General features: G+C 39.5%; 1 protein-coding gene across 3 annotated transcripts in view; it reads right to left on the bottom strand.

Moving 5' to 3' along the window:
- Nucleotides 1–14,434, bottom strand: part of sez6b (seizure related 6 homolog b) — a 973,463-nt gene that overhangs the window by 476,500 nt on the left and 482,529 nt on the right. For all 3 annotated transcript variants that reach the window (XM_043718461.2, XM_043718459.2, XM_043718460.2), the window contains exons 2-3: nucleotides 11,508–12,365; nucleotides 855–988 (exon numbers count right to left, since the gene is read on the bottom strand). In XM_043718461.2, the coding sequence (XP_043574396.2) occupies nucleotides 855–988; nucleotides 11,508–12,365 (992 nt within the window). The remainder of the gene's footprint in view (nucleotides 1–854; nucleotides 989–11,507; nucleotides 12,366–14,434) is intronic.

The raw sequence follows: 14,434 nt of genomic DNA, 5'->3' as shown, positions 1-14,434 counted from the left end.
AAAGTTATTTCAGATTAATGGATTGTTTTTGCTCAACAGACATAACTTTTAGCATAGAATACTGCTTAGAACAATGATATTTGTTCATCTAACTTCGGAAATGTCATTGTTACGGGTTGAGATAACCTACAAGTATAAAATGGCTTCAAATTCTTTAAGAGTTCTATGTAATTTTCCCAGCTCCCTCTTTTATATTGATTTCTTTACAATTGTATGCAACTATTTCCTTCCAAAATGAATAACATTTCTGTTAGAGAAGGAACTACAGATCTCAGAGATTGAGCCTCAGCTTTGGCTACATACAGATTGGTTGAAGTGTCATCATAACGGGATTGTGTTTTTAAACGTGTAGGTCTCTCCATGACTCTATGACTCTACAGATCATTGTAGCATCACTAAGTATTGAGCAATATGGACAGGCAGTCTTTTGCACTGTGCGTATTGTATCAATCTGAGATAAAGAAATGAATGAGTTCTGATTGGAAGGCTAGTTTAAGGAGAGCAATAAATAAATCCTGAGAAAGGGAGAAGGAGAGACTGACCTGAAAGAAGAAACAAAACAAATTATCTTTTCTTGTTCTTACTTTGTTTTGGTTATGCTCCTCATGATCTGTTTCATCCACTTTTCAACTGACAGGTAGAAATGTCCTATCACTTATTGTCTATCCTTGCATCTACTGAATAAGAGGCTGTCTTTTCACAAAATTAAGAACAATCAATGGAAAGAGTTCAAAATAATCTCAACAGGTAGTTACTTGGTCAGTTTGGAATCAGTCTTTGTGCTGACTTTCCTGCATAGGTTGAGAGCACGAGCTTTAAGAAGCTGCTAGAACATAGGTTCACGAAGCACTGACCTGAAGTTCCACTCCATATCCTCTGTAGACTGTAATAGTATAGGTGCAATCCAAGTTGCTGTAGTACAGGTGACTGGGGTATTCCGGAGACTCAATGTAACCCTCAAAGTCTGTGAAATTTAAACTGCAAGGAACTGCAAAGGAAAATGGACAAAGGAATTAGCACTTGCAAAACACAGTCTGGGCCTCCCTTGATCCCATTCCACTTTCTATTCTGCACAAAGTTGACTCCTTGAAAGAGTTCACTGCACAGATCAATAAAGATCTTTTGTCCCCATTGACTTCAGTAGAACTGCTGAAGTGTGTCTCTGGCTGTGATGAATCAGTTTTCACATCACTTGTTTGGGAGTGTTGCCTTATTTCCTCACACTCCTAAACATGGAAAAGTCCCACTAGAGCTTTCAAACCGTCCAAAGCATTAACACCACATTGCACCAAGTGCTTCCTCATTTTGGCCTTTATCTCTTACAATCAATAATGAACATGTTTCTTTCACAGTTGGTTCACCAAGTAGCAATGTTCAAATAAAATTGCAAAAACATCTTAAGTAGGAACATAACTTTATTACTTCCCCTTAATAAATTAAAAGTTGTAGTGAAACAAAAAAATTACATTTTTCATAATGATAAATTATGAATTTGCATCCAAATAGATTTCGGCACAGAGAAGGGCAGTTAGCTACCATTAGTGCTAAAATTAGAACTACCTAATTTAGTTTTGTTATTTTTCTCCTTAATGCTGAATTTTTTTCCTTCCATAAGAGTTCATCTTTCAAACTAACATCATTCAATTATAATTGTCATAATATTATGTCTTCATTATAAAAACATGGAGAAGCATTTGAACAAATTGATTGATATGTGGATTAGAAAGGTGCACAGTTATCACCACAATTAAATTGGATTTCCAGCTAGTGATGAATTTTAAGAAGTAGGAAGTAAGTACTTGTATGTGCTTGTGGCTGAATAGTAGTGTCCCTACCTCTAAGCAGGAGGCCCAAATTCTAGTCCCACCTACTCCAGGGGGTTGTAACACCACTGAACAAGTTAATTAGAAAATATATTTTAAAAGTTGCATTGACTGGGCATCTCAATGAGCTGGTGTCCAAAATCAATAGAAATAAAATTAATCTACTAGTTTGAGTTATAAGGAGAGGAGACTTTTTTTTCCCTGGAGTGTAGGAGGTTGAGGGGTGACCTTATAGAGGTTTATAAAATCACAAGGAATGTAGATAAGGTGAATCGCCAGTCTTTTCCCTGGGGGACGGGAGTCCAAAACTAGAGGGCATCGATTTTAGGTGAGACCGGAAAGATGACGAGCTGCCAGAGGCAGTGGTAGAGGTGGGTACAATTACAACATTTAAGATATATTTGGACAGGTAAATGGATAGGAAAGGTTAGAGGGATATAGGCCAAATGCAGGCAAACGGACCACTTCAGTTTAGAAAACTTGGTCAGCATGGAGAAGTTGAGCCAAAGGGCCTGTTTTCATGCTGTTTGAATCTAAGTACTGTCCATCTTAGTATCACCATCATTAGCTCTCAGATCATATTTGGTATATTTAAGTGTGAGCATGATCAGTTTATTCTGACCATCTTTGACTTTGTTGTTAGAGTAGAATCTATCTACTTCTCCCTTGAAAAGTATTCAACGCCTTCACCAATCTCTAGGGAAAAAGAGTTCCAAAGAGAGTAAGTTTCTCCTCATCTCCATCTTAAATGGGGGATCCGTACTTTTAAATGGTGTTGCTTAGTCCCAAAAGGAGAAACATACATTGACCTTATTAAGCCCCATCAGGATCTTAAACAATTCAATAAGACCACCATTCATTCTTATAAATTCCATAGGATACAAACCCAGTCCAATCAATATTTGGTGGCTTAGTGGTTAGCACTGTTCCCTCACAGTGCCAGGGACCCGGGTTCAATTCTATCCTCGGGCAACTGTTTGAGTGGAGTTTGCACATCCTCCAGGTGCTCCAGTTTCCTCCCACAATTCAAAGGTGTGCAGGTTAGGTGAATTGGCCGTACTAAATTGCCAATAGTGTTCAGGGATGTGTGGGTTAGGTGTATTAGTGAGGGGCAAATGTAGAGTAATAGGGTAGGGGAATGGGTCTGGGTGGGTTACTTCTCAGAGGGTTGATGTGGAGTTGTTGGGCCAAATGGCCTGTTGCCGTCCTGTAGGGATTCTACATGTTCTACATGTAAATATTAATATCTTTCCTGGACCAAGGAGTCCTAAATGATGCACAGTGCTCCAGACACAGCTGTATTGATGCCCTGTCATACTTTTATATTTCAAACAGGTTAAGCTGCAGATCAATCAGAATGGCCTACTCCTATTTCTGTAATCCTATTCTTCATCAGGACTTTGAAACTTAACAGCCAGTATTTTAATGTTTAGAGTTCATAATTCTGCTTCAGCCTCATATCTCTTGCTCTTGGCTTCACTTTGACCTGAGCATCTTGAAATCAAGTGCCTAAATTCAATGACTGTTTTAGAGTAATGTTTCTTTTCCAAAATTTAAATATTTTGCTGCATTTAAATGCTTGGTGTGTTTCACTACAAGCACATCATTCATATCAAATATAACAAAGAATGGTTTTAAAAAATTATTCCTTGGTTCTTAACACTACTATAGTAGTGGACATTTATATTATTTGTAGAGAAATTGTACGTGCATCATTTAATCAGTGTTTGCTGTGACCATAAAAAAAGGACACAAGAACTAGGAGCAGGAGTAGGCAATTCAGACCCTCAAACATGCTACATTATTTCACACAATCATGGCTGATATCATCTTAGCCTCAACTCTAATTTCCTGCCTTCTCTCCATAACCCTTCAACCCCTTTACTAATTAAAAATGTCTCCCTCCTCTCTCCTTTATTCACTGCTCCCAGCATCCAGTGCAATCTAGGCTAGTGAATTCCATGGATTCATAATTCTTTGAGAGAGTAAATCTCTATAATAAATCTGTCAGCTCTTAGCCTAAAATTAACAAACAGAGGGTATCTTTTCATAAGCTCATACTTGTTACTAAGCTAGACCTACAAGCTATGCAATGACCTGCAGAACCCATGACCAGTGACACAGAACTTCCTAGGTGGACAATTAGCAGGTGATTCCCACTGATGGCAACTATGAAAATAAAGATTGAATCTTAAACCTTACACTTGCTTGTTTGTAAAGTTGAATATCTGATTAAACTTTTATTGCTCATTACTCCTATCAAATGAGAACTATCACTCTAATTTGCATTGATGGCACAGGCTTTAGTTTCATAGAATTGGATTTCTTCACACAGTAGTCAGTGAACACTATTTCAAATATTCAAAACCACATTTGAGGAACTTTAGTCATTCAAGATAATTTTGAATTTAATATGCAGAGACCTTCATGGAAAACTTGAAAGGGAATGCCAGAATCAATCTGGACAGCACATCTTAGCTTGATTGCAGTGTACAGTGGAAGATATCGGAATGATATCAGAACTCTAAGGTTCAAATGATGAGCACAAATTACAAAAACTAAGGTTGCTTTCCTTAACATTGCAAGGGTTATGGGTGACTTGATCAAAACTTTAAAGATATTAATGAGAACAGATAGGTTAGAGAGAGAAATAAAAGCTCCCATAATTGGAGACTAGAGCTACACAGTCTCATGGAAGAATTACAGCCAGGCTTCACAAAAGTGAAATTATAAATGAAATATTATACTTCCACAGACAAAATGTGTGGTAGAAGCTTGGAATTTGGTTCTGAAATGGCAATTGATGGCTGATCAGTTGTTAAATAGAAATATGAGATTGATAGAATCTTGTTAACTAAATTGTTAAGGGATTTGAGCCAAAATCTAGTGTACATGGAGGTTCTTCGCTGATTAGCTCAAACCTTATGGAAGGCTGGGATAGCTCAAAGGGACAACACATCTACAATACATTCAAATGACTTAATTCAACACAAATGAGAAGCAGTCATGGTCATGAAGCTTGGCCTTTCTGAAGCTGATTGCATCGATCGTCAACCAAGTCAAATTGTACAGTGAGATAATTTCTTTCCTTGCTTTTGATTCACTTAATTCTGTGAATGCAGATTTGAAGCACTATCCAGAACCAAAAGAGAGGCCCTATCTTGCTCATGAAACATGGACCTTATTAAAGTTTTTCACTTAGACAACCCCAGTGATACTGAGTCAGCAGCAGGCTATTACATTAGCACAGAATTTTGGTGATGCTGCTTAGCATTCTAATATGGTGCTCAATTGATGACTTGCTCTTAATCTGTCCTGGCATTGTCTATTAAACCTCAAATGATGGTACAGGGCTTTTTCTTCAATCAATATATCAAAGCAGAGAGATTTTCTTCTGAGACATTAGCTTAATCTCTCAGGTGTCTCTTGCTTTAAAAGTAATCCGCCAAATTTTCCATGTCCTCTATTCTTCCTAAGCGCCTGAATCCTTGCAACATTGAGATCACAAGGACTATACTTATTGCAGTGCAGCAGAGACTGAAAGGATAGGGAGAGCAGTATATGGACGGGAAGATCATTTTTGCTTCTCACACAAAGTTCATTGAGGGTCAAAAAGGTTTCAAATAATTCGCAGTTTTAATTACAGAGTGCAGAATATATATCGTAGCTGTTGTACATAAAAGCAGGGACACAAATGGATCTAATTAAAGTGCAAGATAAGCTGAGCACTTTGATAACCTTAAGGTCACTTAATACCTGACAGAACGCGCATCTTAGTGGTTAGTTTGATGAACATTTATTTGAACAAGTTGATTTTTTTTGCACTCAGGCCTGAGTTAGAAACGTTAAAAAAAATTACTTCTGCATTCCTTTTTGCTGTCATGCAAGAAGTTTGAATTTTGATCCTTTCAAGTGTCTTTGGCTCACAACAACTCTACATCAGACAACCAGAGTAAGGGTACATGACACAGTGATTACGTCACTGGATGAAGCCAAGAGTTCAAATCCTATCATAGCAGTTTGAGACTTAGCTAGATATCTAGCTAAGTTTGAGACTTAGCTAGATACTAGCACTTAGCTAGATACTAGAGATTGATGCAGTTCCTGTGTTGACAATAGTAGTTTAGAGAGGCCTGTTCTCTTGCCTTGCCTCACACTGGAGTCATACAGTCACATGGCACAGAAATAGACCCTTCGGTCCAACAAGTCCATACCAGACATAACCCAAACTAATCTAGTCCCACCTGCCTGTTCCTGGCCCAAATCCCTCCAAACCCTTCCAATTCATTAACCCATCCAGATGCCTCTTAAATGTTGTAATTGTAGTAGCCTCCACCACTTCCTCTGGCAGTTCACTCCATACATGCTCCACCCTCAGCATGAAGAAGTTGCCTCCCCTTTGGTCACTTTTAAATCTTTCCCCTCCTGCCCTGGCGACATCCTTGTAAATCTTTTCTGAACCCTTTCGAGTTTAACAACATCCTTCCTATAGCAAGGAGACCAGAATTCACCACAGCGTTTCAAAAGTGGCCTAATCAATGTCCTGTACAGCTGCAACATGACCACCCAAAGCCTATACTCAATGCACTAACCAATGAAGACAAACAGGACGAACACCTTCTTCACTACCCTATCTACCTGCGACTCCACTTTCAAGAAACTGTTGTTATGGACTAATCCATGCCATTCAAAACATTCTTAAGCAGGCAGCTCTAGACCTAACTTTGCAATTTGTTTCGGAAAATGTACAATGAAAATTACCCAGCGTAAGATAGCTAGGTTGACTATTAGATTCCTGAAGAAGGGCCTGTGCCCGAAACGTCGAATCTCCTGTTCCCTGGATGCTGCCTGACCTGCTGTGCTGTTCCAGCAATAAAGTTTCAACTATTAGATTTTAAAACAGACAAAAAAAATTACGCACAAAAGTACACAACAAAGCACAAAGAACAGAATAAAAAAACTCCTACAGAACTTAGCCTATCCAACTAGACTTAATTATGCTGTTCCAAGTACACACAACAGTCCCAATAAGGAAACTCCCTTTAAAACCCAGTATAAATGGAACACATGCTGAAGTTGAAGGACAGAAAAGAGAGAGAGTTTCCATAAAGCTCCCTGTTGAACTTCCCAGTTCAAGACTGAACTAAAACTGCTCAGCTCAGCTAAAGAGCTGACCACTCCCCTTTCATTATACAGGTTACTTTTAAAGCATGACCACTTTGGCCTGAAGTCTCATCTGTTTACATATAAACAAAAGGCCTCTCAAAATCCTTTTCATCTCTGGACCAAACCAGACTGATCGGAGTCCAGCCCAGTTTATTGGCTCTCTGAAAGAAAAATCAAGGACAGAGTCTCCTTGAGCCAAGGAACAGCTTTTAGGGAAAAAGGGACTAGACTTGTGACACTATGAACTTGCACTCCAAGGTGTCTTTGTTCAGCAACACTCCCCAGGATGTGGAGTCTCTCCACTTGATGTGGAGAAATGCCTCTCGCTCTCTGTATAAAGAAGATAGATTCCTATAGTCTGTTGTGAACTATTGATAATTACCTTAGAGTAAAAGGTACAGCTCCCTTTAGTCGAAACTAAGATTAGATTAGATTAGATTAGATTACATACAGTGTGGAAACAGGCCCTTCGGCCCAACAAGTCCACACCGCCCCGCCGAAGCGCAACCCACCCATACCCCTACCCCTTACCTAACACTACGGGCAATTTAGCATGGTCAATTCACCTGACCTGCACATCTTTGGACTGTGGGAGGAAACCGGAGCACCCGGAGGTGTACTTTCGTTGTGTACTTTTGTGCGTAATTTTTTTTGTCTGTTTTAAAATCTAATAGTCAACCTAGCTATCTTACGCTGGGTAATTTTCATTGTACATTTTCCGAAACAAATTGCAAAGTTAGGTCTAGAGCTGCCTGCTTAAGAATGTTTTGAATGGCATGGATTAGTCCATAACAACAGTTTCTTGAAAGTGGAGGAGAACGTGCAAACTCCACACAGTCAGTCGCCTGAGGCGGGAATTGAACCCGGGTCTCTGGCGCTGTGAGGCAGCAGTGCTAACCACTGTGCCACCGTGCGGCCCACTGGGAAGTATTACTACTGAGCATGTTCACAAGAATCTACGACATAGTTGCTGTATAAAGTAACGGTTCTGAAAGGGTTAATGCTTACAACTGCATTAAGCTCCACATAAGCTCATGGTGTTATGAGGACTTGATGGGGAAGGCAGAAGGTGAAAAATCCTGGAACTCAGCCTCTAACAACAACCCCTAACTTACCAAAAGGATGATGATTGTTCAAGAATGAACCTCATGACCAGCATCTCAAGGACAATAAATGTTGGTTTAACTAGTCACATGGATGAATAAACAGTAGATCAGTTATAGATCTTAAAGAAGACAGATGTACAATCTGGTCTCTTCACTGTCTTTAAAGCAATGCTTATTCAGTATTTAACAGCTTTAACAGTGTTTTGAACAGGCAATCAGCAGTAGAAAGTGCTGAACAATCATTCTAAACTATTAATTCATGGGGCGTGGATGTCAATGTGGCTGGGCCATATTTATTGCCCATCTATAACTGCCTTGAAAAGGATTGTGGTGATCTGCCTTTGGAACCACCGCAGTCCATTTGATGTAGGTAGATGCACAATGATATTAACAGAAGGAGTTCCAGGATTTTTGACTCAGTGACAATGAAGGAATAGTAATATATTTACAAGTCAAGATGTGGAGTGGTTTGGAGGTGGTGGTGTTCACCAGTAGCTGCTGTCTTTGCCCTTCCAAATGGTAGTAGTTGTGCTGTCTAAGGAGCTTTGATGAAATTCTGCAGTACATCTCTTGTCAATGATACATACTACTGCTACTGTGTGTCAGTGGTGGAGAGAGTGAATGTGTGTGATGTGGTGCCAATCAAGCAGACTACTTTACCCTGGATGGTGTCAAGCTTCTTGAATAAAAACCAAAAGAACTATGGATGCTGTAAATCACGAGGTTTTGCTGCAGCTCGATAGAGCCCTGGTTAGACCACGCTTGGATATTGTCTTCAATTCTGCTCACCTCATTATAGGAAGGATGTGGAAGCTTTAGAGAGGATGCAGAAAAGATTTACCAAGATGCTGCCTGGACTAGAGGGCATGTCTTATGAAGAAACATTGACAGAGCTAAGGCTTTTCTCATTGGAGTGAAGAAGAGTTAGAGACGACTTGATAGAGGTGTACAAGATGATGAGGGGCATAGATAGAGTGAATAGCCAGAGACTTTTTCCAGGGCAGAAGTGGCTATCACAAGGGGGCATAATTTTAAGGTGGTTGGAGGAAGATTTTAGGGAGATGTCATAGGGTCTTTACACAGAGAGTGGTGGGTGCATGGAATGCACTGCCAGCAGTGGTAGTAGAATCAGGTACATTAGGGACATTTAGGCAACTTTTGGATGGGCACATGGATGATAGTATGTCAGTTAGTTTGATGTTAGAGTAGGATAAAAGGTCAGCACAACATCAAGGGCCAAAGGGCTGTAGTACTGTGCTGTACTATTCTATGTTCCATATCTACATTAAAATATGATACTTTGAGGCCACTCTCAATGTCTAAACTTCAGTATTGAGAATTTATAATACGATTTGGACTGTGTTTGAACCAATTATTTTCATTTGTTTAAATAATTATTTTCCCTAATATGATCCCTGGTGTTTCAGCTTTCTCAAATTGTAGTTTATTCAACTGACCAAGCTGTTACAAAGCTCTTACAATGTAGTAAAATAATAAGGGTGCTGTTAATTTGTGACATTCTGTCCCTTGTTTGTGATGGACGGTTAATAAGATTTAAAGGTAGAGGCTTTATGCTGGTTTAACATATAATTAAAGTACATGATGAGCTGAATACATTTTTTAAATTAATTTTTTTACTGGATGTGTGCATTCATTGCCCATCTCTGATTGCCATCGAGAAGATGGTATTCAGCAGCCGAAGTGGTTTGTCCCATTCCTGGTGAAGGACTTTTGCCAGAAATGTTGATTCTCCTGCTCCTCAGCTGCTGCCTGACCAGCTGCGCTTTCCCAGCACCACACTCTCGACTCTGATCTCCAGCATCTGCAGTCCTCACTTTCTTCTAAGTGGTTTGCTCGGTCATTTTACAGGAAAGTTGAGAAATCAACCATATTTCTGCGTGTCTGAGTTTCAGATTATCACCTCTTTCTGGGCAGAAAGAAGTTTCTTTGCAATTCCTTATTTAATTGCTTGGTGACTGTCTCATATTAATGTCCTCGCTTTTTGCCACAAGGGTAAACATTAACTCCGTGTCTACTTGAACTATATCTTTCATTATTTTAAAGACCAGATTAGATCAATCCTTGACCTATTTTCAAGAACAAAGAAGATATTACCTGTTCCTTCTATATCTCCACTGATTCAAAACTATTGAGGAACTGCCTATATATCTGTCATATACCAATTGTGAGTTAGAACCTGTCTGCATTTACTGAAAGAACATTTATTAATACATCCTGTTGGCAAACAAGTCAAATTTAATTCTTTCAGATTTAGAATTCTAGCCAGCAGAATGGACAGCCTAATTTGTCAGAATTCAGCCCCTCCAAAAACACCACGTTTTGAGGATTTGAAATACAAGGCATCTTTTACTCCAAAGCACAGTTCAAACTAATTTCATTATAAACCTAGTACTGCTGACCCAACTGGACAGATTTGAATTTTTCCGTTGCAAGTTCTGAAAATGAAATTGAGGACAGATAACACAATGATCGTACGCAAATGGTATCAAGCGGGTAATACAGTACCGCTGAAAGAATGTGTGCTTTCTCCATCGTTCTTATTGGAGAAAAATTAATGAAAAAATACCATTTTGAAAATCCAAACAGAACAGAATTGCTCGCAATTGGATTTTTCTGCCTTTATATAATTCCCTCAGGGTCTGCTGTGAAGATTGATTGCTGTGGTTCAGCAACAACTTCTCTTATCACTGTATCATGTGATAGAAGGCAATCTCACCAGACCCTGCTTTTTTTTCATCTAGCAATCCCCACGCTCCTGTATTCAGTGTGATTAGGATATCCAACCTGGTTTGTAATTTATCCTTGGTCAGTCACAGAATAACCCTTTAGTGCCAGATCATACCAACTTGAACTGAAATCTTTTTCTGGGAGAGAGGGGCCAGCTGACATTCAGCATTGTCGCGCAACCTACATTTACGCAGACAGTCGTTTTACAGTAAAAAAGCGAGAGAACTGCAGATGCTGTAAACCAGAAACAAAAATAGATATTTGCTGGAAAAGCTCAGCAGGTCAGGCGGCATTTGTGGAGAAAAATCAGAGTTAATGTTTTGGGTCGAGTGACCTTTCCTCAGAACTGAAATGTTCAATCTGATCTCTCTCCACAGATGCTGCCAGACTTGCTGAGCTTTCCCAGTAATTTCTATTTTTGTTTCTGATTTGACTTGTATTTTCACCTTGCACCAGTATTCATGTTTCAAGAAATTTCCCGTGATGGGTTGCAGGGGTCCTGGTGTTTAGAGTCAAACCATCGCCAGAAAGGCTAACCTGCCATCAATCTTAGCTGCTGCACTGAGCAGGCAGATTAAAAATGAGGTGAGGGGATAGAGAAAGTGAAGCACCCTAAATGCACTATCCGCACTCATTATTCCTAAAAATAATTTTAATTTTGTACCTGGTGTCTGCACAGTTGTAATTATCGTTGTGGTAATGATGGTTGTAGTTGTAGTTTCCTCATCAGTCTCACTAGCAACTGAGGAGATGGTTGGGTCTGCAGTAGGATTGCGATGTTGCTCAGCATTCTGTCCTCGCATTTGATGTGTGCCTGCTCCAACCGTTGTGGCAATGTCCCCTGGAAGGTTACTTGTCATCGCAGTTGCCACTCCTTGGTCGCTGAAATGTTGAACCACACCAGATTTGCTCTGAGGCACTCCTGCTGCAGTTGAGACGCGGCTAGGCTCAGTTTGAACAAACGCAGTATTACTATTTGGGAACACAGATTCAGGAATCTCCGATGTAGCTGAGCTCACAGCAGATGTTGTGAGAGAGTCTGTGGTGGCAGCCATTCGCATCATTGGAGGGGTTTTCCCTCCTTGTGTTACACCGGTATTGTCAGCCGAGGGTGCAGCATCTGTGGCCAAAGATGCAACAGAGCCCAGTGTTGTCATCGGAGAGGTTGAGGCCATTGTAGTAGTGGTTATGTCAGAAAAAAATGGAGTGTCATTGGTGACTATCTGATGAACCAAAGGATCCTGAGGTTTTTGCGACTGAGTAGCAGGAGAAGTAGCGCCAATTCTCATTCCTATCTTATTGGTAAAAACTGGTTCCTGACCAAGGAAATCTTTCTTCAGTAATGTTTCGTGAATGATTTCTTCAAGCAGTGGATGATGGTTATTGATGTTGATATTCGGTGTTGTACTAACAAAATGAAATTCATCTTCTGGATCAGCAGTTGTAGCCATTGTCCATACAATATCTGTCTTGCCATTGTTCTTTCCTTTTCCACTTACGGTATTCAGATCTTTGGACAGGTCTTTAAAAAAAGCAAAAGAATAGGAACATCAGTGATGGAGAGGAATACAATTTTAACTTCAGAACAACGATGACTGCATTTCGAACATCATTCGCTGGCTGTGATGTTCCTGAGAACATTAAAGGTGAAATATAAATGCAAATTACAGAAGATCTTTATCAACCCACCATGCATCAAAGTCTAGTTCTTTATCTTCCTATGCTGAAAGATGTCAAGTAGCAGTTCAAATACCTCTATAACCCTCAATCGACCTTCTGAGAATTATTGATCTAACCCACAGATGTTGCATCAACAATCAGCTCTGCAAATGCCTCGACAGCTCAATTTTTACACAGGGAGGATATTTTTCAGGTCTTTATCTTTTGAGGCTTCCAATTACACCAGCAAATTGCTCTGTACAATGCCGTTATGTGGAGAGACAATATTTGCAAACTTTGATTAATACTCCAGTTCCGGATTTAATACATCATTATAGGTATAAATTGAAACCATAAAAGTGTTTTTTAAAATTCAAGGACTATGTAACATACTGGACTAGAGCATTGGGATGACAGTTCTTTTCTCCTTGATGGATGTAATGGATCTCAAGTGTTTTAAAATTCCAATGGACATAAAGATTAATGTCATAAGCAATTATATTTAATATTCTGCATTTATAACTCTTGAGTGCACAAACCAAGAATCATACCTTGGTATCAACATTTGTGAATGAATATAGAATCACGTAGTCATAGTGATAAACAGCATGGAAACCTTTGGACCCTTTGCTCCAACTCATCCATGCCGACCAGATATCCCAACCTCATCCATTCCCACTTGCCAGCATTTGGCCCAAATCCCTCCAAACCCTTCATCTACTTATCCAGATGCCCTTTACATATTGTCATTGTACCAGCTTCCTCTGGCAGCTCATTTCATACACACACCACCCTGCATGTGAAAACATTGCCCTTTAGGTCCCTTTTCTATCTTTCCCCTCTCACCTTGTCTACCTTCAAGCCAGTTCTGTATCCAAATAGCTAGTTCTCCCTCGATTCTGTGTGAACTAACCTTGTTACCCAGTCTACCATAGGAACCTTGTTGAATGAATATGTTTGGATTAAGGATGTTCTGCTCACAAGTGCAGTATTAAACGTATATTTAAAACTACAACCACAACATTTTGCTAAAAGTAAAGCACTTTCCTTCCTTCATCAATTTCAACAATATTTACAAATATCCCAATAGTAATGCTGAAAACAAAATATTGTTGATGCATTTGTCTTGCACTGATCAGGATCACCAATTTGCAAGCTTTATCAATGTAAAGGGAAAACAACATTTATTCTGGATGACAGGACGGTAGTCATTTGTTCACAGATATACTCTAAATGGTAGATACAGAGGTAAATACAAAAATATTTTTTTTAATGTGCATCAGTCTCTGGATTATTTACGTAAAGTAAAGAGTTAAAAATTGAACCCTTTGCAGTGGAGATGACTGATTGATGGTTGGACGGTCATTTCCATGATCATTAGTTTTACAGACTGGTTGAAATTCTGTTGAACTAATCCCTTTTGACTGTGATGAAATTGCAGGGTCTGGGTGAGAAAGAGGCATTTTGTTGTTTTGCTTCCTTTTGTCTGGTCACTTTCTCATACTCAGAGTGAGAGGGGTGACTACTGGCTAGTTCTCTGACTGTGGCTTTCACACCATGTGTAACTCAGGCTGATGCCCACAAAAGCATTAAGTCTCACTAGAATACTCCAGTAGAGTTGGAATTAGCTTTTTAACACTTGTCCATGTATATTTCTCAAAGGGAAAAATACAAAATGTGTCTACAGTTTGGGACACCATCCGCAGCGGGTGGAACACTATTGAATAGGGAGTTATCAACCCTTACTTATCTTTGTAGTCACACGAGATCATTATCCAGTCTGATTTGACTTGCTTCTTTGTCCCTTTCAAGGGCTATTGTTGAAATTTCCCTTTGAAGTTGTAGGTCTGACTTAGCTTACCACAGCCATGTTTGGCTGTATCAGTCCTTTTAAAGAACACATTTACAACTTGGGGTTACAAGTTAAAAATA

The sequence above is a fragment of the Chiloscyllium plagiosum genome, unplaced genomic scaffold, assembly GCF_037043375.1.
Source record: "Chiloscyllium plagiosum isolate Xiang-an unplaced genomic scaffold, Cpla_swu_hap1 HiC_scaffold_31, whole genome shotgun sequence".
Taxonomy (NCBI): Eukaryota; Metazoa; Chordata; class Chondrichthyes; order Orectolobiformes; family Hemiscylliidae; genus Chiloscyllium; species Chiloscyllium plagiosum.
Note: the sequence above shows the minus strand (reverse complement) of the source record. Positions and strands in the feature narration are given on the sequence as shown.